The sequence below is a fragment of the Suncus etruscus genome, chromosome 11, assembly GCF_024139225.1.
Source record: "Suncus etruscus isolate mSunEtr1 chromosome 11, mSunEtr1.pri.cur, whole genome shotgun sequence".
Classification (NCBI taxonomy): Eukaryota; Metazoa; Chordata; class Mammalia; order Eulipotyphla; family Soricidae; genus Suncus; species Suncus etruscus.
In genome coordinates, this window is record NC_064858.1 from 57,255,571 (window position 1) to 57,283,354 (window position 27,784).

General features: G+C 41.3%; 1 protein-coding gene across 2 annotated transcripts in view; it reads left to right on the top strand.

The window, feature by feature from the left end:
- UTP20 (UTP20 small subunit processome component) overlaps positions 1 to 27,784 on the top strand; it is a 148,421-nt gene that overhangs the window by 101,841 nt on the left and 18,796 nt on the right. Inside the window, exons 39-48 of one of the 2 annotated variants that reach the window (XM_049782797.1) lie at positions 3,390 to 3,529; positions 4,722 to 4,804; positions 12,328 to 12,614; positions 14,741 to 14,880; positions 15,620 to 15,776; positions 18,522 to 18,620; positions 21,574 to 21,741; positions 24,572 to 24,738; positions 25,528 to 25,669; positions 26,986 to 27,102. In XM_049782797.1, the coding sequence (XP_049638754.1) occupies positions 3,390 to 3,529; positions 4,722 to 4,804; positions 12,328 to 12,614; positions 14,741 to 14,880; positions 15,620 to 15,776; positions 18,522 to 18,620; positions 21,574 to 21,741; positions 24,572 to 24,738; positions 25,528 to 25,669; positions 26,986 to 27,102 (1,500 nt within the window). Of the gene's footprint in view, positions 1 to 3,389; positions 3,530 to 4,721; positions 4,805 to 12,300; positions 12,615 to 14,740; positions 14,881 to 15,619; positions 15,777 to 18,521; positions 18,621 to 21,573; positions 21,742 to 24,571; positions 24,739 to 25,527; positions 25,670 to 26,985; positions 27,103 to 27,784 lie in introns of both variants that reach the window. The other variant, XM_049782796.1, reaches the window with a different exon arrangement.

Sequence of the window (27,784 nt, forward strand, 5' to 3'; positions counted from 1 at the left end):
ATGCTCTGTATATAATAGCTGTTCTTTTTGTTTTCTCTGTAACTAGTTTCCCAAAGCCAACCACAAAATATGCTCCATTTTAGATATTATCACACTAATATGTGTCCTAGAACTAATAAATAAAACAATAGTTGCTATTCCCATTTTTTTTTTTAGCACTCTCCAGAGCCCTCTACACTTCTTTGGACTTTATGTAATCTTCATTCTCACAGTTCATTCATTTTCATCATCATTCTTTTTTTTTTTTTTTTTTTTTTTGGTTTTTGGGCCACACCCGGCAGTGCTCAGGGGTTACTCCTGGTTGTCTGCTCAGAAATAGCTCCTGGCAGGCACGGGGGACCCTATGGGACACCGGGATTCGAACCAACCACCTTTGGTCCTGGATCGGCTGCTTGCAAGGCAAACACCACTGTGCTATCTCTCCGGGCCCTTCATCATCATTCTTATCTCATCTGTGGATGTTATCACATCTATTATCACTTATTTCACTAGTACACAGGAGAGTTTAACTTGAAAGATCAGAGTTGACACTTCTTTAAATATTGGTTCTTTTTCAAATTCTCCTTGTTCTTCAGGGATTCTGATGACTTTATTATTCCCCATGAACTCATTTTATAGTTTCCTAGTGTGTTGTTCACTATTTCTCAAACCTTTTGTTATTTTTTTAGAGGTTTCCTTACATCATCTTTGGATGCCTTGATCTTTTCCTTAGCTGCTGTTTTTCAGCTGCTCAGAGCTTCTGTTGAGTTTTTTAATACTGGTTAAAATACTCTTCATTTCCACTGTAATTTTGTCATTTCAGCACTTACACTTACTTGTGCTTTACTGAGTACCTGTGCCATTGTTTCTTTTTAGCCCATTAAATATCTTTATCAGGGTGTCAATAAACTCATTCTCTGATAATTCTCTGGGGAGGTTGAACCTTCTATGTTAAATTGTTTTTGCTCATTGAACTTGGTGGGCTTCTCCGTGTCCTCCCCATTAGGACTCTGAGGAATCAGGCTGGAGATTGTTTTCTTTATCACTTTTTGTCTTCACCCAGTGTTAGGATTCAAAATTTAATAGTGTGACATGTGATGAGGAGCCATCACGCTGTTTAATATGCAGTTGTGCAGCTTAAAAGATGTGGGGCTGGGCTCATTGGAATGGTCAGGTGTGGATGCTGCCGGAGCCTAGACAGATTGGAATGGCAGCCACTTCTAATTCTAATAGGGTCTTGGAGTTGTCACCTCTTACCTGGAGGGGTAGGGAAGGAAGCAGAAGTTCCTTCATTCCTAGTTTGATTATAATGTTCTTTGGCTCAATTTTCTTCACATTTTTTGGTAATTGGTATAGACTGAGTTTCTTAGATCTATAGATTTGTAGTAATCATCAGATTTGAAAGTTGTTTGGATGAGGATCATCTGGTAATGTTCAAGGATTACTCCTTGTTTGGTGCTCAGAGATGACTCCTAGTAGTGCTTGAGGAACTGTGCAGTACTGCAAATTGAACCTAGGCTTCATGCATGCAAAACATAGGCAGTAGCTTTTTTGGAGCTTCAGCCCCAAACTTGGAATTTTTGACAATTCTTTTTTTTGTTTGTTTTTGTTTTTGTTTTTGGGCCACACCCGGCGTTGCTCAGGGGTTACTCCTGGCTATCTGCTCAGAAATAGCTCCTGGCAGGCATGGGGGTCCATCTGGGATGCCGGGATTCGAACCAACCACCTTAGGTCCTGGATCGGCTGCTTGCAAGGCAATCACTGCTGTGCTATCTCTCCGGGCCTGACAATTAATTTTTTTAATGGTGTTTCTGGGTTCCACTTAATCTTTGGAGACTCCAGAACATATTAAAACTACTCAATTGTTCCATACTCACAAGTATATTGAATATATCTTTACACACACACACACACACACACATATACATATATACATACACATCCAGGTTTTATCTATTGCTCTGTATTACAATTCACTAATCTTTAGGTATGATTTTTGTTTTTGTTTTTTGGATCACATCCAGTGGTGCTCAGGTACCCCTGGCTCTGCACTCAGGAATCATCCCTGGCGGGCTCAGGAGTCCTTATGGGAAGCCAGGGATCAAAGACAGGTTGGCCACACAAAAGGCAAGCACCCTACCCTCTGTACCATCACTCCAGCCCTCTTCAGCTGTGTTTAATTGCTTATTAATCCCAGCCAGTATAGTACCTTTCCTCTCAGAATTACCTCTTTCTCTACAAGCTTAACCACCCATGTGACCCTGGGTTTTTGTTGATTATTAGAAACATTTCTGCATTCTCTACTAGACAACTGTTAGATACTAACCAACTTCACAAATTTTATTTTTTTGTCCTGTTGGAGTACAGGATACCTAACACCCTTGTATTAGGACCTTTGACAGTTGTTCCTTCTGATCCTTTTTAGTTTCTTGCTCGTGACTTCTGCCCTTCCTTACTTGCCTATACCATTCAGGACTCAGCTGAATTCTCAAAGGGTGTTTCTCTGTGCAGTTTCCCTATCTGTGTGGCTATTGACACTCTTCATTGTGGGCTTGGATTCCCTTAGCTTCTATCTCCTTTACTCAATGAGACTTTGAGACTTTTCTCCCCTGTGCTGTGACCTGATATTTTTCTCCACATGTGAATTAAAGAGTCATTAATGACTTCTTTTGTTCCCTTTCAGTGGTCACAGTCATACTATTTCATGTCCAAACTCTCAAAGTTATTTCAGTTGTTTGTCTCCTTTTATGATTAAAGGTATAAGGTGGGGGCCGGAAAAATAGAATGGAGATAGCATGTTTGCTTTGCATGCAGACCCGGAGAGATAGCACACGGTGTTTGCCTTGCAAGCAGCTTTGCATGCAGAAGGACTGTGGTTCAAATCCCGGCATCCCATATGGTCCCCCAAGCCTGCAAGGAGCGATTTCTGAGCATAGAGCCAGAAGTAACTCCTGAGCGCTGCTGGGTGTAACCAAAAAACTAACAAAAAAAGGTATAAGGTGAAGCCAGTTCTTGTTCTCCATCATGAGTGAAAGAGCTGTCACTGAGGCTGTGTATTTTTGAATGTCAGCTGAGGCAGTCCCTGGTGAACTTCAGCCTTTATCACATTGTACACATTAAATCACTTCATTCAATGTGTACGGTTGAACCCATCAAGGAAGTATGAATGGAGTAGAATTCTTTTATTTGGTTCAGATAAAAGGATATTTATTAATATCCATTAAAGGAAGGTATCATTTATTTAATTCCATGGTATCCTTCCCTGAAACTTGGTGGGAATTAGAATATGTGTTTTCTATAATTGCTGATCTTATACTGTCTTAGCTTTTTGATATACCAAGTTAACTATGTACTTGATTGGTAAATGCGTATTCTGTGTTGATGCATTTTTTTTTTTTATTGTTACACAGCATGAAAATATAACCATTGCTGCCACAGAAGCTATTGGAGCTATTTGCAAGCATCTCTCCTGGCCAGCATATATCTATTACTTAAAACATTTCATTCATGTCTTGCAAACAGGACAGATCAATCAAAAGTTGGGTGTGAGGTATGGTCAAACTTACTGTGTGTGTATGTTTGGTTTTTTATTTTTTTAAGGTTAATCTTGAGATAAATTTCTAACATAGTTTTTCAGATATTCTTAACTTTTCTTTTAAATTACTAGGGCTGGAGCTGGAGAGATAGCATAGAGGTAAAGCGTTTGTCTTGCATGCGGGACAGTGGTTCGAATCCCGGCATCCTATATGGTCTCTTGTGCCTCCCAGGTGTGATTTCTGAGCATAGAGCCAGGAGTAACCCCTGAGCAATGCCGGGTGTGACCCAAAAAACAAACCAAAACAAAACAAACTAAAATATCTAGATCTAGGGCTGGAGTGATAGCACAGTAGTAGGGCCTTTCATGTGGCCAACCCAGGGCAGACCGGTTCAATCCCAGGTATCCCATATGGTCCCCTAAGCCTGCCAGGAGTTCAGAGCCAGGAGTAACATCCGAGCGCCACTGGGTGTGGCCAACCTCCCCACCACCCAAAAAAACCTAGATCTAATGAATAATTTGTAAAGGACAAAAGAGATTTTAGCAGAGACCACATTTTTGAATGAAAGATTTATCACGCAAACATATCTTGTTAAATTAACCTACATATTTAGGACGCTGGAACGATAGCACAACATTAACGGGTTTACCTTGCAGTTGATGGACCATGGTTTGAATACCAGCATCCCATATAGTCTTCCTGTACCTGCCAGGAGTGACTTCTGAGAGCAGAGTCAGAAGTAACTCCTGAGCACCGTTAGGTGTGACCCAAAAACAAAAATATAAAAAAATAACATAACCTACATATTTAGGGCCAGAGAGATAGTATGGAGGTAGGGCGTTTTTCTTGCATGCAGGATGGTGGTTCAAATCCCAGCATCCCATATGGTCCCCCGAGCTTGCCAGGACGATTTCTGAGTGCAAAGCCAGAAGTAACCCCTGAGTGCTACCGGGTGTGACCCAAAAACAAAACAAAAACAAAGAAAACCACCCTACATATTTAATGCAATTTCCATCAAACTTCAGAAGATTAACGGGAATTGGATCATGTAACTCTGAGCTTTTTCTAAGAATTAAATGCCTAGTAAAAGTAATTTATTAGCTGTGCAATGGAAGTAATTTTAATGTCGATAATTCTTTAAATTTCATTTTAGTAGTTGATATTATTCATCAAATGAACATTTTTTGTACCTTTATCTTTTAACAGTTTGCTAGTAATAGTATTAGAAGCATTCCACTTTGATCATAAAAGCCTTGAAGAACAAATGAGAAAAATTCAGAATGAAGAGAGTAAGTTTTGAAACTTTTTTTAAAGTCTTGCATATTTATTTAGAGTTCTTAACTTGAAACTTTCTTAAACTAGATTTTCAATTGTTTTTGGTATGAATTATGATTATGAATTGTAGATGCTAGAATTTATTTTTGTTTTCTGAGGTTTAAACAAAAACCAGTAAATATGTACAAAGTTCAAATGATATTTTGTATGTTCTTATAAAAACTTATTTAAGAGTAAATTATTTAAGTAAGCTTATTTAAGAGTAAAATAAGCCAGTCTGACTTGTATTAGAGAAAAAAATGTAAGCTGTAGATTATTTACATAGCAGTCCAATTTTATGATTTGTATTTGTAGAAATTATGCATTAAGCACAAATATAAGATATCATTAGAATGGATCTGGAATAATAGTACAGTGGGTGGTAATCCTCTTGCATTGTACATGTCTAGTTTCAATCCCTGGTACCCTATATGGCCTCACCAGCATCACCAGGAATAATCCCTGAGAGCAGTCAGCAGAAAGTCCCAAGCACCATTAAGTCTTACCCACCCCCCAAAAATATATATATGTATGCATACATATATATGTAGGAGGTCAAAGATTAGTGCAGTGGGTAATCTAGTTGCATTGCACATAGGCAACTTTGCTTTGATCCCTAGCACCACATGATTCCCCCTCTCCCCTGCTCCAACTGTAATGATTCCTGAACAGACAGTGTGTGTGGTGATGGTTTTTGTGGTGTGGCCCACAAAATTGAGAAAAAAGAAAATTAGAACAAATACAGAAATTAGTATAAAGTGAATACAATAAAGATTGTTGAAGCTAAGAATAGATTTTGAAAAGACCATTAATTTCCAACTTTCTGACAAGTTTATCAGCGAAAATACAGCATAATAATTTTAGGAATTACGATGTATAATAATTAAATGTAAGGGATGAAAGACTGTATTTATACATATAAACTAGAATACTTAGATGAAAAACAGAAATTCTTGGGGCTGGAGCAAGAGCATAGCAGTAGTGCATTTGCCTTGCATCCGCTGACCCAGGACAGACCTCAGTTTGATCCCCAGCATCCCATATGGCCCCCCAAGCCTGGAGCGATTTCTGAGCTCATAGCCAGGAGTAACCCCTGAGTGTCACCAGGTGTGGCCCAAAAACAAACAAATAAACAAAATATATATATAATTTCTTAAAAAATAAAATTTTTGAATAGATCTCTGTCCAAAACATTGAATCTTGGAGGGGGGGGGCAACAAAAAATATGAATCTGGGGCAGGAATGATAGTACAGTGGGTAAGATGTTTTTGTCTTTCATGTGGCTGACTCAAGTTCAATCTCTGGTATCCCTTTGTCTCCCAAGACTACCAGGAATGATCTGTGATCACCCAGGGTTACCCTCTGTGCATCGCCAGTTGTGGTCCCAAAACAACAACCACAAAATTTTATGTGATTAGAAATCCTTTGATGAGGCCTGAGCTGAAGGGTGGGAAGGTTAAGATGTATGGGTTGGCGCTACCTTGTCCCTGAATATCTCTGACCTTAATTCTGGAGGCCCCTGAGCTAATGAGATGTAGCCTTGGAGTTCCTCAAGCACCACCATGTGGCCCGAAGTTGTCCCAGTACAGGGCTTGAACAGCACTGCAGCATTGTTGGGCACTTGCCTTGAATCCTCCTGTTATACATACTGAGACTCACCATGAGTGGCCCGGAATCTCTGAACATTGCCAAGGGGGTTCTCCCACTGTCATCCCCCCCAAAAAAATACCTTCTCATACCTTCTTATAAGAATGTCAGCAACTATTTTATAGGCAAATCATTCCAAAATTCAAATAATGGATAATGTCATCCCTATACCAGTTGTTTGGGTTGCTGAAGAAAAGTAAGTCCCAAGTATTCTGTCCATTGATAATTTAAAAAAAAATCAAACAAAAAAATAAGTAAATTTTTATTTAATTTATTTATTTATTGTCACACCCAGCAGTGCTCAGGGGTTACTCCTGGCTCTACACTCAGAAATCATCCCTGGCAGGCACGGGAGACCAGATGGGATGCAGGGATTCGAACCACCGTCTTTCTGCATGAAAGGCAGAAGTAAATTTTTCTTTAACTACTTAAAAGGTATCTTAAAAAAATTGAATGCAAGGGCCAGAGAGATAGCACAGAAGTAGGGTGTTTGCCTTGCACACAACCAATCCAGGATAGACGGTGGTTCAAATCCTGGCATTCCATATGGTGCACTGAGCCATGCCTGCCAGGAGTGATTTCTGAGTGCAGAGCCAGGAGTGACCCCTGAGCGCAGAGCCATGAGTGACCCCTGAGCGCCTCTAGGTATGACACTCCCCCCCTCAATTGAATGCAGAAGATTGAAAGACTTGACTTGGGGGGGGCACACAGGGTGATGCTCAGGGTTTACTCCTGATTATGCACTCAGAAATTGCTCCTGGACTTCATGTCATGAGCTGGACCTTCCAGCCCTCCTCTCTTTTGTCTCTGAGAATTATTGCAAAAATGTCTTTCATTTTTCTTAAAACCCATAGATGAGTGAGACTATTCTGCATCTATCTCTCTTCCTCTGACTTATTTCACTCAGCATAATAGATTTCACTTACATCCATGTATAGGAAAAATTTCATGACTTCATCTCTCCTGATGGCTGTATAATATTCCATTGTGTATATATCACAGTTTCTTTAGCCATTTATCTGTTGAAGGGCATCTTGGTTTGTTTCCAGAGCCTGCCTATTGTAAATAGTACCGCAATGAATCTGAGTGTGAGGAAGGGATTTTTGTATTGGATTTTTGTGTTCCTAAGGTATATCCCTAGGAGTGGTATAGCTGGATCATATGGGAGCTCATTTTCCAGTTTTTGGAGGAATCTCCATATTGCTTTCCATAGTTTGGACTAGATGGCATTCCCACCAGCAATGAAAAAGTTTCTTTCTCTCCACATTCTCGCCAGCACTGCTTGTTCTCATTCTTTGTGATGTACACCAATCTCAGTGGCATGAGATGGTACCTCATAGTTGTTTTCATTGCATCTCCCTGATGATTAGTGATGCCTTTTGACCATTTGTATTTCTTCTTTTACAAAGTGTCTGTTTATTTCTTCTTCCCAAGTTTTTGATAGGATTATTTTCTTAATGTTCATTTCTTTCCTATCATTATTGGTATATAAAAAGGCCATTGAATGTTGTGTGTTAATTTTTTAGCCTACCACATTGCTATATGAATCTATTCTTTCTGGAAGCATTTGGTAGGGTCTTTAGGGTTTTCTAAGTATACTATCAAGTCATCTGCAAACACTGGGAGCTTGACTTTTTCCTTTCCTATCTGGATGCCCTTGATATCTTTTTCTTGTCTAATCGCTACAGCAAGTATTTCCAGTACTATGTTGAATAGCAGTGGACAGACCTGTCTTGTACCAGAATTTAGAGGAAAGGCTTTTAGTTTTTCTTCATTGAGGATGGTATTTGCCATTGGCTTGTGGTAGAGGCCTTTACTATATTGAGAAATGTTCCTTTCATTTCCATCTTTATCAAGAATGGATGTTGGACCTTATCAAGTGCTTTCTCTGCATCTATTGATATGATCATGTGATTTTTATTTTTCTTGTTGTTGATGTTCTGTATTATGTTGATAGATATACGGATGTTAAACCATCCTTGCATTCCTGGGATGAAACCTACTTGATCATAGTGAATGATCTTCTTGATGAGGCATTGGATCCTATTTACCAGGATTTTATTGAGGATCTTTGCATCTGTGTTCATCAGGGATATTGGTCTGTAATTTTCTTTTTTTGCAGCATCTCTGTCTGTTTTGGTATCAAGGTGATATGGCTTCATAAAAGCTATTTGGAAGAGTACCCGTTTTTTCAATTTCATGAAAGAGCCTGGCCAGGATTGGTAGTAGTTCCTCTTGAAAGGTTTGAAAAAATTCATTAGAATCCATCTGGGCCTGGGCTTTTGTTTTTGGGCAAACATTTGATTACCGTTTTAATTTCCTCAATAGTAATGGGGTGGAATGTCCTTTATATATCTACTAGGCCTCTTTCTTCCATTTCTCTTTTCAGGGTTAGTATATATTTGTTGGATTTAAGTCTGGTTGACCTATCAAGTGTTGACAGGGCCGTGTTGAGGTCTCCCACAATTATTTTATTATTATTGATATCCACTTTCAAATTTGTCAATAATTGTATTAGACATTTTGCTGGTCTCATTGTGTGCATATATTTTTAGCAGTGCAATTTCTTCCTGTTGCACACATCTCTTGATTAGTATGAAGTGTCCATCTTTGTCCCTTAGAACTTTTCTGAGTCTAAAGTTTGTGTCGTCTGATATTAATATGGCCACCCCAGCTTTTTTAAGGGTGTTGTTTGCTTGGATGATTTTCCTCCAGCCTTTGATTTTATTTTTTTGTTTTTGTTTTTTGTTTTGTTTTGCTTTTTGTTTTTTGGGTCACACCCGCCAGCGCTCAGGAGTCACTCCAGGCTCTAAGCTCAGAAATCGCTCCTGGCAGGCTCAGGGGACCATATGGGATGCCGGGATTCGAACCACCATCCTTCTGCATGAAAGGCAAACGCCTTACCTCCATGCTATCTCTCCCGTCCCTTGTTTTTGTTCTGTTTTTTTTTTTTTTTTTTTTTTTGTGGTTTTTGGGTCACACCCGGCAGTGCTCAGGGGTTATTTCTGGCTCCAGGCTCAGAAATTGCTCCTGGCAGGCACAGGGGACCATATGGGGCGCCGGGATTCGAACCGATGACCTCCTGCATGAAAGGCAAACGCCTTACCTCCACGCTATCTCTCCGGCCCCTGTTTTTTTGTTTTTTTGGGTCACACCCGGCAGCGCTCAGGAGACTCCTGGCTCTATACTCAGAAATCACTCCTGGCAGGCTCAGGGGACCATATGGGATGCCAGGATTCTAATCACAGACCTTCTGATTGCAAGGCAAAAGTCTTACCTCCATGCTATCTCTCTGGCCTCCAGCCTTTGATTTTGAGTCTCTTTGTTCTGACTATTCAGGTGTATTTCTTGTAGGCAGCAGAAGATTGGATTCATTTTTTTTTTTTAATCCATTTAGCTATTCTGTGTCTCTTAATTGGTACATTAAGTCTGGTTTTGCATCTGTAAAGTTTCTGAGCTGTTGCTTATCTGTAAAGCTATGTATCCTCCCTTCAAACCTGAACGTGAGTCAGGCTCGGTGCAGTATTCTAGGTGAGGCATCCATTTCATTCAGTCTTGTCACAATATCCCACCACTGTCTTCTGGCCTTGAGCGTTTCTTGTGACATGTCTGCTGTAAATCTTAAAGATGTTTCTTTGAATGTAATTTCCCTTTTTGATCTTGCTGCTTTCAGTATTCTATCTCTATCTGTAGGTTTCGTCATTGTGACTTGGATATGTCTTTTGGGGTGTTTTCCTTCGGGTCTCTTTTAGTGGTACTATTCAGACATGCAGTCACTGGGAGTTTCTCTGTGATAATGTCTTTAACTGTTGATTCTTCCTGGGGATCTCCTTCCTGGGGCCTTTGGAACTCCAAAGATTCTTATGTTGTTTCTGTTGAGTTTATCAAAGACTTCTATTTTCATCTGTTCACATTCCTTGAGTACTTTTTCCATTGTCTGATCTTTTGCCTTAAGGTTCTTTTCCAATCTCTTCCAGTGTATTGTATAGAGTTGTTTTGCATTTCATCTCCAGTTCACCCTTTCTGTCCTTGGTTGCTGTTATCCTGTTGGAGAGGCTTTCCATTGAAGTTTTCAGTTCAGCTACTATGTTTTTCATATCTGTTATTTCAGTTTAGAGTTTTCTAATTTCTATCGTTGTATTCTGTTCAGCTAGAGCTATGTTTTCTTTGATTTCCATGAGGATCTTCCATATTTCTATGTAAACTCCTTATCTGAGAGATTAATCAGATGGTTGGTATTTTTTGGGTCATCAGAGCTATCAACTTCATTCTCTGTGCATGGTGTTTGCCTGCGAGGTTTCCCCATTGTCACATTTGTAGTGTGATTTTTTTTTTTTTGCATGTTATAGTCAGGTTCATTAGTTAGAAAGAGTGTGTGGCTGCAAAAGGAAGCTTTGGAGCCTCTTGGAGACTGTTTTTGCTGGGCCTTTCTTGGCCTTCTCAGGAGACAGAAGAAAAGAGAAACACTCAAAGGCAACAGGTCCCCTCAATCTCTCCCGTTTGCTAAGCTCACAGCAGGGGCAGACCCCTTCCACCTTCACAGACAAGGGAGCTACCTTTCTTCCGGGACAACTCTGGTAGCCAATTTTCATTCAGTCTTTCTTGGCCTTTCTGCCTGGGCACCTCTAGAAGACAGTTTTTGCTGGGCCTTCCTTTGCCTTCTCAGGAGAGCTTCAGGAGACAAAAGAGAAGAGAAACACACAAAAGCAATAGGTCCCCTCAGTCTCTCCCAGTTGCTCAGAAGTGATTTCTGAGTGCAGAGTCAGGAGTAATTTTTGGGTACTGCCTTGTCAAATAAGATGTATTTCTATATTAAACTTGGAATAAACAGAAACATTAGAGTATATAATTTGCTTATCTATCTCTATTAGATAAAAGCCTGAAGAATTAATTGTTCATCCATTGTAGTATGGATTTTGTTTTGGGATTATTTTAATTTTTAATTTTTGGACTGCACCTGGCATTGCTCAAGACTTACTCCTCGGGGCCAGAGAGATAGCATGGAGGTAAGGCGTTTGCCTTGCATGCAGAAGGTCGGTGGTTCAAATCCCAGCATCCCATATGGTCCCCCAAGCCTGCCAGGAGAAAATTCTGAGCGTAGAGCCAGGAGTAACCCCTGAGCGCTGCCGGGTGTGACCAAAAAATCAAAAAATAAAATAAAATAAAGACTTAATCCTAACTCTGTGCTCTGGAATAATTCCTGGTGGTGTTCAGGGACCATTTGTGATGCAGGTGATCAAACTCGGGTCAGCTTGCATGCAATTCACCCCAGCAACTATTATCAGTCTGTCCTCATAGGAAACAAATTTACATAAGAACTATTGGCTACCAGTATAGTTTCTAGGCTTCCAAATACAGATTTTTTTTTTTTTTTGAGAAATCTCCTCCACCATCCTTTCAAAGGATTCTCTCTTTTTTTGAGGGGTGGAGGCCCACACCTGGTGATGCTCAGGGGTTACTTCTGGCTATGCATTCAGAATTAGCTTCTGGTTTGGGGACCATTTCTGATGCAGGGATCAAACCCAGGTCCATCCTGCATCAGCACTGTGCAGGCAAGCACACTACCGCTGTACTTTTTTGACTAAGATTCACCTGCTATAGGCTGCAAGTGTGTTTTCATAATTTTCAAATTTTCTGACATTTAGACACTCAGTTGACACTAAACTGTCGCACACACACACAGACATACACACACCCTTCTTTCACTGCTTTTTTTTTCCTCAGCTTTTATATTCTTATTTGGTGATTAAAAAAATTTTTTTTATTGATTGTTAGTGGAAAAGACTCCTTAACCTAATTGTACTATCTCCTTATTTGATTTAAGGTGACTTTTGTTGTTTCCTAAACATAGACACAATAGAAGTAATTGAATTAGCAGAGCACGAAATCATGGAATTAGAACAAATGAATGAGGAAGAGAAGGGGGATGAATGTAAGAGTTTGTCAGACAATGAAGTGCCAGAAAACCTGGAGCCCACTGATAGAGAAGGAACATCAGCAAAGGAGGCCAAGGTTGCCCCAATGCCCATCACATCCCTTCCTCGGAATAAGGAAGAGCTGGAGAGAACAATTAAGAACATCCAAGGCACGATAACTGGGGATATCCTGCCCAGACTTCACAAGTGCCTGACATCTACGGTAATCATTCTGTTGGGTACTCATTTCTCTGGGAAGTTGGGTTTGAGGGCCCTGCCAATCTGGGGTTTATATTACCTGTTAAGTTCTTCCTTCCTTCCTTCCTTCCTTCCTTCCTTCCTTCCTTCCTTCCTTCCTTCCTTCCTTCCTTCCTTCCTTCCTTCCTTCCTTCCTTCCTTCTTCCTTCCTCTCTCTCTCTCTCTTTCTTTCTTTCTTTCTTTCTTTCTTTCTTTCTTTCTTTCTTTCTTTCTTTCTTTCTTTCTTTCTTTCTTTCTTTCTTTCTTTCTTTCTTTCTTTCTTTCTTTCTTTCTTTCTTTCTTCTTTCTGTCTGTCTTTCTTCTTTCTTTCTCTCCTTCCTTCCTTCCTTCCTTCCTTTCTTCCTTCTTTCCTTTTCTTTTTTTCCTTTCCTTCTTTCTTCTCTTTATCTCATTTCTCTTATTTCAAGGAAGCTATATGCTTCCTATTTCCAAAGTACATACTAAGGAGACTTCTATTTTCAGAAAAGTTTCTTAGCAATTAATCTTTCACTTTTCTATTTCCTGATCACTGACGAAGAATGTAACTTCCTCTCTCCTTAATAAGGCTCACACTTAGTAATGTCCATAGAGCCAGAACCCCTTCTGCCAGGGTCATTACTGTGGCCTGGAGACAGAATCTTCTCCACCTGTGTCTGTAAATAAAGTTTTATTAACACACAGTTTGATTACATAGTATCTAAGTGCTTTAAAGTGCATCAGTGAATAACTTCAGTAGAGAGCATGAAGTCAAAAATACTTGCTAACTCTTTACAGATATAACTGGCACTTTGTTAGATGTATTGACTTGGTGATTGGGAGGTGGGGAGAGGTGTTAACGAACCTTATTTGAGACACTGAATGTGTAATCACCAATAGTGCTAGTTAAACACATAAAGAAACCCAATTGACATAGATTTTCTGTGATGTTTATATTCTTCAAAATAGTTTTGGGGCCCAGAATGTTGGCTCAGTGGTAAAAATGCATCCCTTTTATGCAGAAGATAAGGAATCAATCTACAGCAGAGACAAAACAAAGTATAGTCTTAACTCATATCCTGAAAATTTGGCTTTGTTTTGAAATAATTTTTTAATAATAATTTATTTAAGCACCATGGTTACAAAATTGTTCATATGTGAATGTTTTAAATATTTTTGTTTAGGAGTCATACCTGCCTCAGAGGCTACTGCCAGCTTCTTAACTTACTCCCAGCATTGCTAAGGGGACCGTGTTGTACTTGGGATCAAACCCATGTCACTGAGCATTCACAGCCATGCTCTTCAGCCCTTTGAATTCTGTCTCTTGCTGCCAAAGAAAATTCTTATTCCAATTTTATAATTTTGTTTGTTTTCCATTTTATAATTTGTTGTTGTTGTTTTGTTTTGTTTTGTTTTTGGGTCACATCCGGCAATGCTCAGGGGTTATTCCTGGCTCTACGCTCAGAAATCGCCCCGGCAGGCTCGGGGGACCATATGGGATGCCGGGATTTGAACCAGTGACCTTCCACATGGAAGGCAAACGCCTTACCGCTGTGCTATCTCTCCGGCCCCCATTTTATAATTATTAAGAGTTATCCTGAGTTGCATAATTGTATTAAAACATGAAATTTAGGGCTGGAGAGAGAGCATAGTGGTAAGGTGTTTGCCTTGCATGCAGCTGATTCGAACAGATGGTGGTTCAAATCCCAACATCCCATTTGGTTCCCCGAGCCTGCCAGGAGTGACTTCTGAGTGCAAAGCCAGGAGTAACCCCTAAGTGCCACTGGGTGTGACCCCAAAACAAAAACAAACAAACCAAAAAACTATGACATTTAGACATGAACATAGTACCTCCAAAAAGACTGATCTTTCAGGGATGGACTAGTAGTACAGCAAGTAGCTCACTTGCCTTACACATGACTGACCTGAGTTTGACCCCCAGGAATCCTATAAGGTATCCTGAGTATTACTAGGAGGGATCCTTGATTTCAGAGCCAGGAGTAAGCTGAGCATCACTGTGTATACTCCCCTACAAAATCTAACAAACAAAACACCCCTGATCTTTCTAATGCAGAGTCATAGTGTTGATTGGTCCATTTCATTTCTATATAGCCTGATTCTTTTTCTTCCTTTCAGACTAAGAGGGAAGAAGAACACAAGCTCATAAAATCGAAGATTGTGAATGATGAAGAGGTGGTTCGAGTCCCTTTGGCTTTTGCCATGGTAAAACTGATGCAGTCCCTCCCACATGAAGTTTTGGAAGCTAATCTGCCAAGGTATGTGGTGCGGCCAATTCGGGAGGTCAGTGGAACTCTCAAAACTTTCTTCTTGGGGCCGGAGGGATAGCATGGAGGTAAGGCGTTTGTTTGCCTTTCATGCAAAAGGTCGGTGGTTCAAATCCCGGCATCCCATATGGTCCCCTGAGCACTGCCGGGTGTGACCCCCCCCCCCCAAAAAAAAAAACAACAACCAAAAAAAGCTTTCTTCCTTACTTTTGAATCTCTTTTTGTCAGGAAGAAGAGTTTTGGTAGTTTGCTGTGGTTTAAAATTTTATTTGGAGGGGCTACATATTGTATTTGTATCTGTTTTGTTTCTTCATTACAAAATAAGATATATGCAGTGTGCATAAGAATTCGTTCATAAGTTTTGTTTTTACTATAGTCAGACCCTCCAATGGTCTGAGGGACAGTGAACTGGCCCCCCTGTTTAAAAAGTTTGAGGACCCCTGGGCTAGAGTGATAATTACATTGGGGAGCATATTTGCCTTTCGAATGCCTGGCCAACCCACGTTTGATTCCTGACATCCTATATGTTCCCCCCACGCACTGCCAGGAGTAACCACTGAACATTGCCCCAGTTGGCCCAAAAAAGCAAAATAAATAAATAAATGGGAATTTTTGAAAAATAAAAGCTTAAGTCGGAAATTTGGGTCACAAACACTTAAGAGTCAAAGGATGTTCATGTTTTTATTGATTTCTGTTCATCTGCTTTGTTTTTAAATTTCCCATTTTCTAGTATTTTGTTGAAAGTGTGCGCTCTCCTCAAGAACAGAGCACAGGAGATCAGAGACATTGCACGCAGCACTCTGGCAAAAATAATAGAGGATCTGGGCGTGCATTACCTCCAGTACATTTTAAAGGAATTACAGAGCACCCTTGTCCGTGGATATCAGGTATTTTGCATCATGTGCTTTGTTTATTAAGTAGGATTGAGATTTGAACACTCAGCTTTTGTACTTCATGTGTGTTTTCAGTAACATAGATCCACAGAGGTAGCCAGCAAAGATATTCTAACCAGTATTTTAAAATGGTTTTTTAAATTTCTGTGATATTTTTTTGTTTGTTTGTTTAGGGGTTCTCCTTCCAGAGGTGCTCAGAGGCTATTCCTAGCTTTGTGCTCAGGAATGACCTTTGGCAGAGCTTGAGGGATCACATGTGGTTCTGGGAATTTCAACCTAGGCCATTGGGTACAGGACAAGCACCTTAGTCCCTGTAATACCTCTCCAGCCTGGATATGGTTTTTTAAATAACTCTAAAGTTGATTTATATATATATATATATATAAGATTCCTTATAACCTTGAGACAAATCACCTCTCTTTTTGGGGGGGTGTTGTTTTTTGGGCCACACCCATTTGATGCTCAGGGGTTACTCCTGGCTATGCGCTCAGAAATCGCCCCTGGCTTGGGGGGACCATATGGGATGCCAGGGGATCGAACCACAGTCCGTTCCTTGGCTAGCACTTGCAAGGCAGACACCTTACCTCTAGTGCCACCTCACCGGCCCCAACCTCTCTTTTTTTTTTATCACAAATCACTTGCTAACAGATTTTGCATTTTCTGAGTTATTAATAAAATTCTCTTCGGCTGTAATTGTTTATGTCTCACAATGTAAACATTAAAGAACAGACATATTTAAGGCAAGGGGGAAACATCTGACCTGTGGGACATATGAGACCTGTGAAATTATGTGGTCTGTTACATATCAGGACAGACACATCTCATCTGCCTGCAGCCTCTCTGCCTATATATTACGACCTGTGAATTATGAAAATATCCAAAATGCCAAACATGTGACACATATCAACAGGAATAGCAATAGGTCTTATATACTATTAGAACAGGATACAGAACATTTGAACAATAATAGACTGCAAAGCAACTGGAAGTACATAAGGCCCAATGACCCCTCAATAACCCAGGTGTGAGCCTGTACACATGTTGTGTTCATGGAAGAGGCTAGGTGGATGGGAACCTCAGCCTTTTCTGGGATTAGTGTTCCCATTGGTATCCATGCTTGCTCAGTCGCTGTAGAGATAATTGCTGTGCTATGATCCAACTTTGCTCAGTAAACCTCAGGCTTGGAGGTTCTCCCATTTTAGCACCTGGGGGTGTTTAAAAGAGGAGCCCTTTTCATTCAAACCACTTATTCTTCAAGTCCATCCATTAATTGTTAAATTAATTTTAAAGGGGATGAGAGCTAGTAAGCTTTTTAGTATTAATTATGTTGTTTCCAAAACCTTTTAGTGTAATTCTTCATTCTCCCTGAAAGGATTTATTTTAAATTTATGTAAAATTTTAGCAAGTATTTTAATTTTATAAAATGTAGTTAAGGGCCGGAGAGATAGCATGGGGTTAGGGCGTTTGCCTTGCATGCAGAAGGACTGTGGTTCGAATCCCAGCATCCCATATGGTCCCCTGAACCTGCCAAGAGCGATTTCTGAGTGTAGAGCCAGGAGTGACCCCTGAGAGCTGCCGGGTGTGACCCCCCAAAAAAAAACAAAAAATAAAGTATAGTTAAAAGAGGGGCTGGATGGGCCCGGAGAGATAGCACAGCGGTGTTTGCCTTGCAAGCGGCCGATCCAGGACCAAAGGTGGTTGGTTCAAATCCCGATGTCCCATATGGTCCCCCGTGCCTTTCAGGAGCTATTTCTGAGCAGACAGCCAGGAGTAACCCCTGAGCACTGCCGGGTGCGGCCCAAAAACCAAAAAAAAAAAAAAAAGAGGGGCTGGAGCAGTAGCACAGGCTAGGGCATTTGCCTTGCACACGGCCAAACCTGGACGGACCCCAGTTTTATTCTTGACATCCCATATGGTCCCCTGAACTTTCCAGGAGCAATTTCTGAGTGCAGAGCCAGGAGTATCCCCTGAGCACTGCCGGGTTTGACCCATAAACAAAAAACAATGTAGTTTAAAAAAAATCATAATATGTACACAGGAAAGTTCTTTCAAAACCTGTCTTTAGGGTTCAGGCACGAAGTTCATTCCCCAGTTCTGCTCAAAAAAGTGCAGCCACCAAGTGGGTCTTGTTAGCTTATGGTCAGGTCTCCACCCATTGTTCACAGTTCTGAAAGTAGTGAAAAGGTTTTAGAAAGCTTAGTAATGCAGAACAAGTTTCATCTGGTTTCAGATCCCACTCATCACCTGCAAAAGGCATTTGACTTCTCTGTGCCCCAACTTCCTCATCAGACCCACACAGTAGATCTAGTGAATGAGGATTAAATGATTCAGACTCTGGGGTATCAGCACCAGGCCTAACTCTTACTTAGCTCTTAGGAATGTTAGCTTAGCTAGTAATCTAAGGCAAAACATATTTATTTCCTCCATAACTGTTTTTGTTTGTTTTGGTTTTGTATCATATTTCATAACATTTATCCTGAATTCACAGCTGTGGAAGTTTAAACCTCTTGGGCCTTTCTTATAAGCCAGTGGCTGAGTTAATTCCAATAATAGGTCCTAAGCTTGAAATGTACTTCTGAATGTTTTCTGTACTAAGTGATTTCCAGCAGTGCTGCTTGTTAGTGTGGTTTGTCTAGGGTTCTCTCCACAATGAGGAGAGGGACATATCTTCCTTTGCAGCACTTCTGCCTCCAGCATTAACTTATTGGCCATTCATCATCTCACTGTTTTTTGTTTCAGGTCCATGTACTGACTTTTACCATCCACATGTTGCTACAAGGTCTCACCAGCAAGCTGCATGTTGGGGATCTGGACTCTTGTTTAAGTATAATGATTGAGGTAAGACTTATAGAACAGAATTCTGTTAAGTAGACAAAGGACACATATCAGTTCACAAAATGAGAAATAAAGACTGGTCTATAAAAATGAAAATGTTATACTATCTCTTTTAGATTATCAGAGGTTTAAAAAGTTAAGATTCATCAGAGCAATATTATATAAAGGGTAGGACTTTTGCCTTGCACACAGCCAATCTGGGTTCCATCCTGGCATCCCATATGGTCGGTCTTAATACTGCCAGAAGCGATTCCGGAGTGCATCCTGGGTTTGGCCCCAAAACAAAATAAAACAAAAAGTTAAGATTCATGGCTAGTGTAGAGGTTGATAAGTATGTGTGTGCCTTATAGTCAGGAAACTTAGGGTTTTAGCTCTGCTAAAAAATTAATTTTATAAGGTAAGACTCAAGTATAGAAAGAAAGGTGGTATTGCTATAGCTTTTAAAAATAAACAAAAATGTCAACTGTTGGGCCCGGAGAGATAGCACAGTGGCATTTGCCTTGCAAGCAGCCGATCCAGGACCAAAGGTGGTTGGTTCGAATCCTGGTGTCCCGTATGGTCTCCCGTGCCTGCCAGGAGCTATTTCTGAGCAGACAGCCAGGAGTAAGTAACCCCTGAGCACCGCTGGGTGTAGCTCAAAAACCAAAAAAAAAAAAAAAAAGTCAACTGTTTCAAAAGAATCCTTTTAAAAAAGAATAATTGGGCTGGAACAATAGGTAGAGCAGGTAGGATGCTTGCCTTGCATACAGCCAATCTGAATTAGATCTTTAGCATCCCAGGTTGTCCCCTGAGCTCTGCCACATAAAATCTCAGACACTCATTTTGAATTACAGTATTATTGATTTTGATAATTAAAGTGTACATATTATGAGAATTTCATCTTTGTTTTGATTTTGTTTTGGGGGCCTCAAGCAGTGCTGAAAAGGTCTGGGGGAGGTGGGGGGCCGGAGAGATAGCATGGAGGTAAGGCGTTTGCCTTTCATGCAAAAGGTCATTGGTTCGAATCCCGGCATACCATATGGTCCCCTGACCTGCCAGGACCGATTTCTGAGCATGGAGTCAGGAGTAACCCCTGAGCGCTGCCGGGTGTGACCCAAAAACCAAAAACAAAAACAAAAAAAAAAGGTCTGGGGGTGGGGGAACAAGGCCATTCCCAGCATTCCAGGCAACTGTTCCAGCCCTCTGTTATTTTGTTGTTAGTCAGTGTTTTGGGGCTTCCCTACCAGGCTGGAGCTATACCTGACAGTTCTTAGAGTAGTGCTGGGAATTAAACATGGGGATTACCAAACACACTGCTCTATCCCTTTGAGCTACCTCTCTGGCCCCCATAAAAATTCCTTTTATAATTTTTGGGGGGGATGGACCACATTCAGTGGTGCTCAGATTTCTTGTTCTGTGCTCAGAAATCGCTCCTTGCAGACTTGAACCATATGGGATGCTGGGGATTGAACCTAGGTCTAACCCTGTCGTCCACGTGCAAGGCAAATGCCCTATCTCTGTGCTATCACTCCAGCCTCTCTTTCTTTTTCAATTGTACTGCAGGGATCAAACCCAGGTCTCCTAAATGCAAGGCATGCACTTTACCAGTAGTCATATCCCTAGACCTCCAAACTTTTTGTTAAAAGAGAAAAGTCTATATTTTATAATAATCACCTCTGCGTAGGATGTGATCATATAACATGTACATGTATATTTTAGTATATGCATACGTATATACATACTAATTTAACAAACACCCCACCCCCATTATTATAGACCTTAGGAAGAGAGGGGAAAGTTCCGAAGGCTAGTACTTGGGCTTTGCATGAAGGTGATCCAGGTTTGATCCTTGGCACTGAAGTGACCCCTGAGCCACAGGGAATCTTAAGTCCCCTAAGCTACATGCCAGTATAGCCTGTGAACTCTGCCAGATATGGGCCTAAGAAAATAAAAGCACAACCTCCCAGGGGTTCCGAATGGTAGTCCGCCTGGCCTTCAGAGGAGACATGTGCAGTGCCCTCTAGGATTTTGGAAGTCTGAAACCTTGAATAGTTCCCTCCTATTTATGCTCTATTTTTCCTCACATACCTATAGGAAGTCTGATTTTTAATTTAAGCACAATAATAAATTAACAAGATTAACTAAAAAGAGAATAATTAAACAATGTGTTGTCAGCAAAGAGGCTGGAGGATAGTCCAGTAGGCAGGATGTTGGCCTTTCATGTGGCCTACTGGGTTCAATGCCTGCTCTTGCCCTGATCCACACCAGGAGTGATCTGAGTACAGATCCAGAAGTAAGCTATATGCACCACCAGGTATGGTCTGCCCCCCCTCATTTTTTTAATTTTTAAAAGGAAAAAAATATTAATTTAGTATCTCAAAGTTTTTTCATGTATAATAATATAATATTTTCAATCAAGATCAACCATAATAATAGGAACTGAAAAGCAAAGCCATATACAAACAAGGGCTACTAACTTGCTTATAACTTATATTGGGATTTTTATTTTGTGGTGCCAGGGATCAAACTGAGTGTCTCACATGGCTGGGGATGAGTTCTACCACTGAATCTCATTTGTAGCCCTATTACGTTTGTCTTATAGTAATTGGTCCCTAAACTACATTAAAAAATGGGTGCCGGGGCCCAGAGAGATAGCACAGCGGCGTTTGCCTTGCAAGCAGCCCATCCAGGACCAAAGGTGGTTGGTTCGAATCCTGGTGTCCCATATGGTCCCCCGTGCCTGCCAGGAGCTATTTCTGAGCAGACGGCCAGGAGTAACCCCTGAGCACCGCCGGGTGTGGCCCAAAAACCAAAAAAAAAAAAAAAAAAAAAGGTGCTGGTGGAGGGAATATCTCACCTTTTAATTTAACCCCAAGTGTTTTCCTAACTGCATGCACCTAAGGTTTGCCAGTAGCTACTTATGTTGACATCGACTACTGAGTGTACGTAATTGCCATCTTGCTTTTCTCCTTCAAAGATTTTCAACCATGAGTTGTTTGGTGCCATTGCTGAGGAGAAGGAGGTCAAACAGATCCTGTCAAAAGTCATGGAGGCACGAAGAAGCAAGAGTTACGATTCTTATGAAATCCTGGCCAGGTTTATAGGGAAAGACCAGGTGACGAAGCTGATCCTTCCTTTGAAAGAGGTAGGGATACAAAGGAGCTGCTCATGGGACCTTCCTTCCTAGGACAGCCTGCTTGGTGCCCAGGACACCTGGCCACAAGCTTTCAGCTGGGATCCTCTCCTGGCCATTTAGATACAGGCATCAGAGCAGGAACCATCAGATGCATGAACAAAGGCTACCACCATCGAAATGTGGTCAAGTGGGACCAGTGCTCCCAGCCCAGAAAGAATTGGCCTTGACAGGCAACTGCTGCTGCCAGGCTGCTGGAAGGAGAACTGGACTTGCTGAGCTCATGTTCTAAACTCACTGCTTTGCTGTGTCTTCTAATCTGCATGATAACCTGTGGAACACAGGGAATTTCCTTCTGAAGATAAGACTGAAGCCCAACTATGCCATTTCTGTAACCATGGTGCTTAAAGAAATTATTAAAAATAAATAAAGATAAGGAAATGTAGACGGGGACAAGGTTAAGGAGGAAGGTTAGGAATTAGCTCCTGTGACTAATCTAAAGTGTACATTCTTTCCTTTGTTCCTACTCTTCTTCCCACTGGTCAGGAACTGGAGTTTACTTCCTAACATTTGTTGTTTCTGCCTGTGGTAGGGGCAAAAATTCAGAAAACATTTTTCGTGGTTTTAGTGAATTTTTTATGCTAAAACTAGAGAAGTAGGCACTTACTAATGACATACTCTAAGTCTGCTTTTGAACTACTTGGTACTAGATTACTCTGCATTCTTAAAATGTCCTGAAAAGTCTGATCCAAGCCGGATTTAAGACCGTTAGTTAAGGGGCCGGAGAGATAGCATGGAGGTAGGGCATTTGCCTTTTATACAGAAGGGCAGTGGTCCGAGTCCTGGCATCCCATAGGGTCCCCATGCCTGCCAGGGGCGATTTCTGAGCTTAGAGCCAGGAGTAACCCTGAGCGCTGCTGGGTGTGACCCCCCCCAAAAAACAAAACAAACAAAAAAAAGAACATTAGTTATGGATTCAGGGTGAGGAAACCTCAACAGATCCCATGATTTTTTTTATGTTTGTTAATGAGTTCCTCTATCTAGGGGGTTGGAACTTACAGTTAATCAGATCCAGGGCAAGAGAGTAGCTGTGTTGCTTCAAGTGCTGTGCTGGGTGTCATGGTCCTATTATGACAGGCACTATTATGGCCATCATGTGCTGCCTTATATTCGTTTTCTATGAATAATGACTGCATTAAAAATAATTCTTTTTATTTTAACATTATGATTTACCAAATTGTTCACAGTACAGTTGTTACAGGCATTAAATGTTCCAACACCAGTCACACCACCACTGTGACCAGTTTCCCACCATCACCCCAGCCTGCCCTTTTTGCAGGCACAAATTTACTCATTGTTTGTTACAACACAAAGGCAAATGAATTATCAAAACTTAGATCCATAGGGGTCAGTCTGTAATCATTATTATATCTCTCCATTGTGTTAATAAAGTTACTGGGTTGTGGTTGGTGCTAGTTGAACCTTCTATATTACTGTTTAAGCTCACTGAATTTGGTAGATTTCTTTGAAATCTGCTGTGGTCCTACTTAGATTTAATGTAACATTAATCAGAAATTTAGAGGTATCACACAGCTGCACAGACCAGGATCTATGGAGCTTGTACAAATTTGGTGACTCGGTAGTTTGATAAGATTAAATTGTGGGTATCTGGTTTGGCTTTGGACTGCTGTCTTTCAAGCAGAAAAAGGAATCTGCCCCGCCCCGTCCTCTCCCTCACCCCCATTTTGATATGGCCTCAGAGTTTTCAGCCCAGACCAGACTACCTGGGAAGAGTTGGTGGCCATCCTATTCTTTTGGCGCTTCAAGGAGCTGGGCTGTTTTCTTGCCAGGAAATGAGGGGAAGGTTTTCTGGAGAGCTGGGAGGAGGTCACACTTTGTTGAAATGAAAATATCCCAGAGATGTTTGTGTTTGCTTTAATTATTTTATTTAAACACCATGGTTACTGGGTTAAATCTACAATTTATTTTCACAGATACAAAATTGTTCATGATTGAGTTTTAGCCATACAATATACAATACCCATCACCAATGCACAATTCCCCATCTTCCCCTCCCATACTTCCCCATCTACCACTAGGACAGATGTTTCTCCATCTGCCACTAGGACAGACTTTTGTGTTCATTCATTCTCTCTCTCTCTTTCTCTCTCTCTCTCTCCCTCCCTCTCCCTCCTCCCCTCCCTCCCTCTCCAGAAATATCTTATCACTTTGGAGGGAGGATTTAGGCCACATCCAGCAGGCTCTTCACTCAGGAATCACTCCTGGCAGGCTCAGGGGATTTTCTCAGATACCAGGGATTAAACCCAATTCAACTGCATTACAAGCAAAGGTCCTACCCATTCTGTTATCATTCAGGCCCATGCTTATCTCTTTTATCTTCTTTTAATACTCAGTTCTTGTCTAGAGTGATCATTTCCAACTATCTTAGTCATAGTTGTCCTTCTCTGCCCTAACCCCTGGCTCTTTTTGATCTGGTCCGCCTGGCCCTTATCTCTATTTCTCTGGAATATCCCAGTTTTCAGTGACTGCATTTTCTTGATATTCTGAGTAATTTATTCACCCACATGAACACATTTAGAAAGTTGATGTCTTAAGACTGTCATATCCTATCCTCAGCTCTGTGCTCAGAGGCCCCTAAGACAGAGGGAGTGGCAAGAAATCCAGAGACAGACACAGCACTGCAGATAGTGGTGGTCTTTGGGGTCAAGCTGATATATTTGGATATTTGTTTGAAATATTATTGTCTTTTCTAACTAAATTAACCATCAACACTAACAAGTACGTATAAATCTGCAGCATGACATTTCTGTTTGCCTTTTAGATCTTGCAGAACACCACGAGTTTAAAGCTGGCCCGGAAAGTTCATGAAACATTACGCCGAATCATTGCGGGATTAATTGTAAACCAGGAAATGACGACTGAATCCATTCTATTGCTCAGTTATGGTTTGGTCAGCGAGAACCTCCCCCTGTTAACAGAGAAAGAAAAGTAAGTCTAAAAGCAAACCAGCCATCCCATTTCTTGCCACTCTCTTCTCATTCACCCTATTAGTGGTTGCTGGAGTGAGAATATGCATCTGAGTTGTCAGATGATGCCTCTTGGTGATGTTGCGATCAAGTAATCCATCTCAAGAAGCAGTTAATGATTTCACAAAAATAGAAGCCTGGGGGCCGGAGAGATAGCATGGAAATAAAGCATTTGCCTTTCATGCAGAAGGTCGGTGGTTCGAATCCCGGCATCCCATATGGTCCCCTGAGCCTGCCAGGAGCGATTTCTGAGCATAGAGCCAGGAATAACCCCTGAGTACTGCCGGTGTGATCCAAAAACCAAAAAAAATAAAATAAAATAAAATAGGAGCCTGACCACAGCCAGTTTTGCCTTGCCCAAGTCACACTATTTTTCTACACATTAATTAGAACAGAGTTAAACTAGTGTTTCTGTGTCTTATTGATTTGGATCTCACAATATTGTGCCTTACTAGCATATTTCCCTTGGAATCTTGCTTCTGTGTTCTGGAGAAGCCTTTGCAGAAAGTCAAACTTGGGAGCTGTGCCCTGTTAGGTTGTCTTGATGTCACTCTGTGTTGATCTCCCATCTCTGTTGTTGGGGTTGTCTTAGGGACTTTGTTTCATAATAGCCCTCAACAAGGCCTATTGTTCATGGAGGGGAAACTGTCACATGGTATGTAGCACTGTGTCCCTTCCTAGAGAGGACCACGATCACCCCTGAAAACACACCATGTGGTCTTCACCTTGGCATTCTCTCTCATGTTGGCAGAGCCCCAGCAGCCCCTGCGCCAGATCCTCGACTACCCCCCCAGAGCTGTCTCATCCTCCCGCCAACTCCAGGGCGTGGCGGGCAGAGAGCTGCTGTGAGTCGCAAGACCAATATGCACATATTTATTGAATCTGGGCTTCGGGTAAGTGGTGACTTTTGTTCTTTTCATCATTGCAACATGACATTTTATTTGTATTTGCTGCATTATACTCCCACCCGAAATCTGTTTCTTACCTTGCCTTCTTACAGTTGCCTTATCAAGAGTTATTAGCCTTAGGAATCAGAAGATAGTTCTGTGGGCTCCGTGCCCTTTTCGTTATTGCTGTGTTTGGGGCTTTTTTTGTATATGATGCATGTCCCTCCTTCCCACCCCACCTTAAAGTGAAAAAGGTCAGTCACAGTGAGTCTGTGTCTCTTCATCCTATCTGGCCTGCACAGGAAAGACCTTACCAGGAGTAGATTGTGGAATCTTTTTTTTAGGTACACGGGTGAGGGGTAGAGCAATAGCATAGAGGGTAGTATACACTTGCTTTGCACATGGCCAAACCAGGTTTCACCCCTGGCATACTCAAGCAGCACCAGGAGTAATTCCGAAGTGCAGAGCCAGGAGGAACCCTTGAGCACCACCAAGTGTAGCACACACAAAATAATAAGGTACTTTGGTCCTCTCCCAATTGCGTTTTCCAGTCCTTAGGTGATAGAACTATACCAGAATAATGGTGTGCACTTAAGGTTTATTATGGTAGCTTTGCCCATGAGCTCTTTTAAATTACTTTAATATTTTTTAAAAGATGAGCTTTTGTTTATTCATTTTTGTGGAACCAGGGATAAAAACCCAGGATTCTTAGATTTAAGACTTGCCTGCCCAACCAGACTGCATTGGTGGCCCAAGATGATGAACTTTGAAAGCACCAATCTGATAGCTTTACTTCCTTCTGGGATCACTAGTTAACTTCCAATTTGCTTAGCAGACAGCTTCCTCTTGCACTTGAGCTCTAGCATCTACCCTTATGCTGTCCACCCTACCCTTCCAGCTGCACTGGCCCTGCGCTTCTGTGAAGTGACACACTCCTGTGCCAGGACCACTTCTACGTAGTCCTCCCTCCTCCATTTGTGTCCCACAGAACTCTTTTGCACCCGACTTTTATTATCTGGTCTCCCTTGAGCCTGCCATCTGGGCCAAGAGCCATCAGGGAAGGACCCCCATCTGTCTTGCTACTGGTCCTCTCCTTTCTGTGATGTGTGTTTGGGATCAAAGCAGACACTGAACTGGTGAGTTTGGTCAATGTCGTAAATACATCCAGACCCTCCACTATACCAGTTTTCCACTTCTTAACAATGTTTGTCATTTCAAATAGAAGGTTTGCATGTGTTTATGTGTGTCTGAAGAGACTCCCTGTACCAAATTCACTTGATCCCATGGGCAATTAACATGGATTCTTGACTTCAATCTCTTAGCTGCTGCACCTGAGTCTGAAGACGTCCAAGATCAAATCTTCAAGCGAACATGTTCTAGAAATGCTGGACCCTTTTGTGGCTCTCCTCATAGATTGCCTCGGTTCTATGGATGTGAAGGTGAGAGCACCTGTCCCTTAACAAGCTCTATATTGTGCAAAATACCTAGAGATGTTTTGAAAGAGACAGATCTATTCTCTGGGACAATTCTTGTAATCTCCAACTTCACACATAAAAATTCTTTTTTTTTTTTTTTTTTTTTTTACATAAAAATTCTTTAGATAGAGGTCCGGAGAGATAGCACAGCAGTGTTTGCCTTGCAAGCAGCCGATCCAGGACCTAAGGTGGTTGGTTCAAATCCCGGTGTCCCATATGGTCCCCCGTGCCTGCCAGGAGCTATTTCTGAGCAGACAGCCAGGAGTAACCCCTGAGCATCGCCGGGTGTGGCCCAAAAAAAAAACCAAAAACAAACAAATAATGCTTTAGATAGAAGCTGAGGTTTTATTTTTATTATTATTATTATTATTTATTTTTTGTTTTGTTTTGTTTTTTGTGGGCTACGCCCAGTGATGTTCAAGGGTTATTCCTGACTATGCGTTCAGAAATTGCTCCTGGCTTGGGGGACCATATGGGATGCCAGGGTATGGAACCGCGGTTCATCCTAGGCTAGCGCTGCAAAGCAGATGCCTTACTGTTCTGCGCTACCACTCCGGCCCGAAGCTGAGGTTTTAGATAATATTCAGAAGCTACTCCCAGCTCTCCATTCAAGAATCACTCTTGGTAATACTTGGGCTTGTTGAGG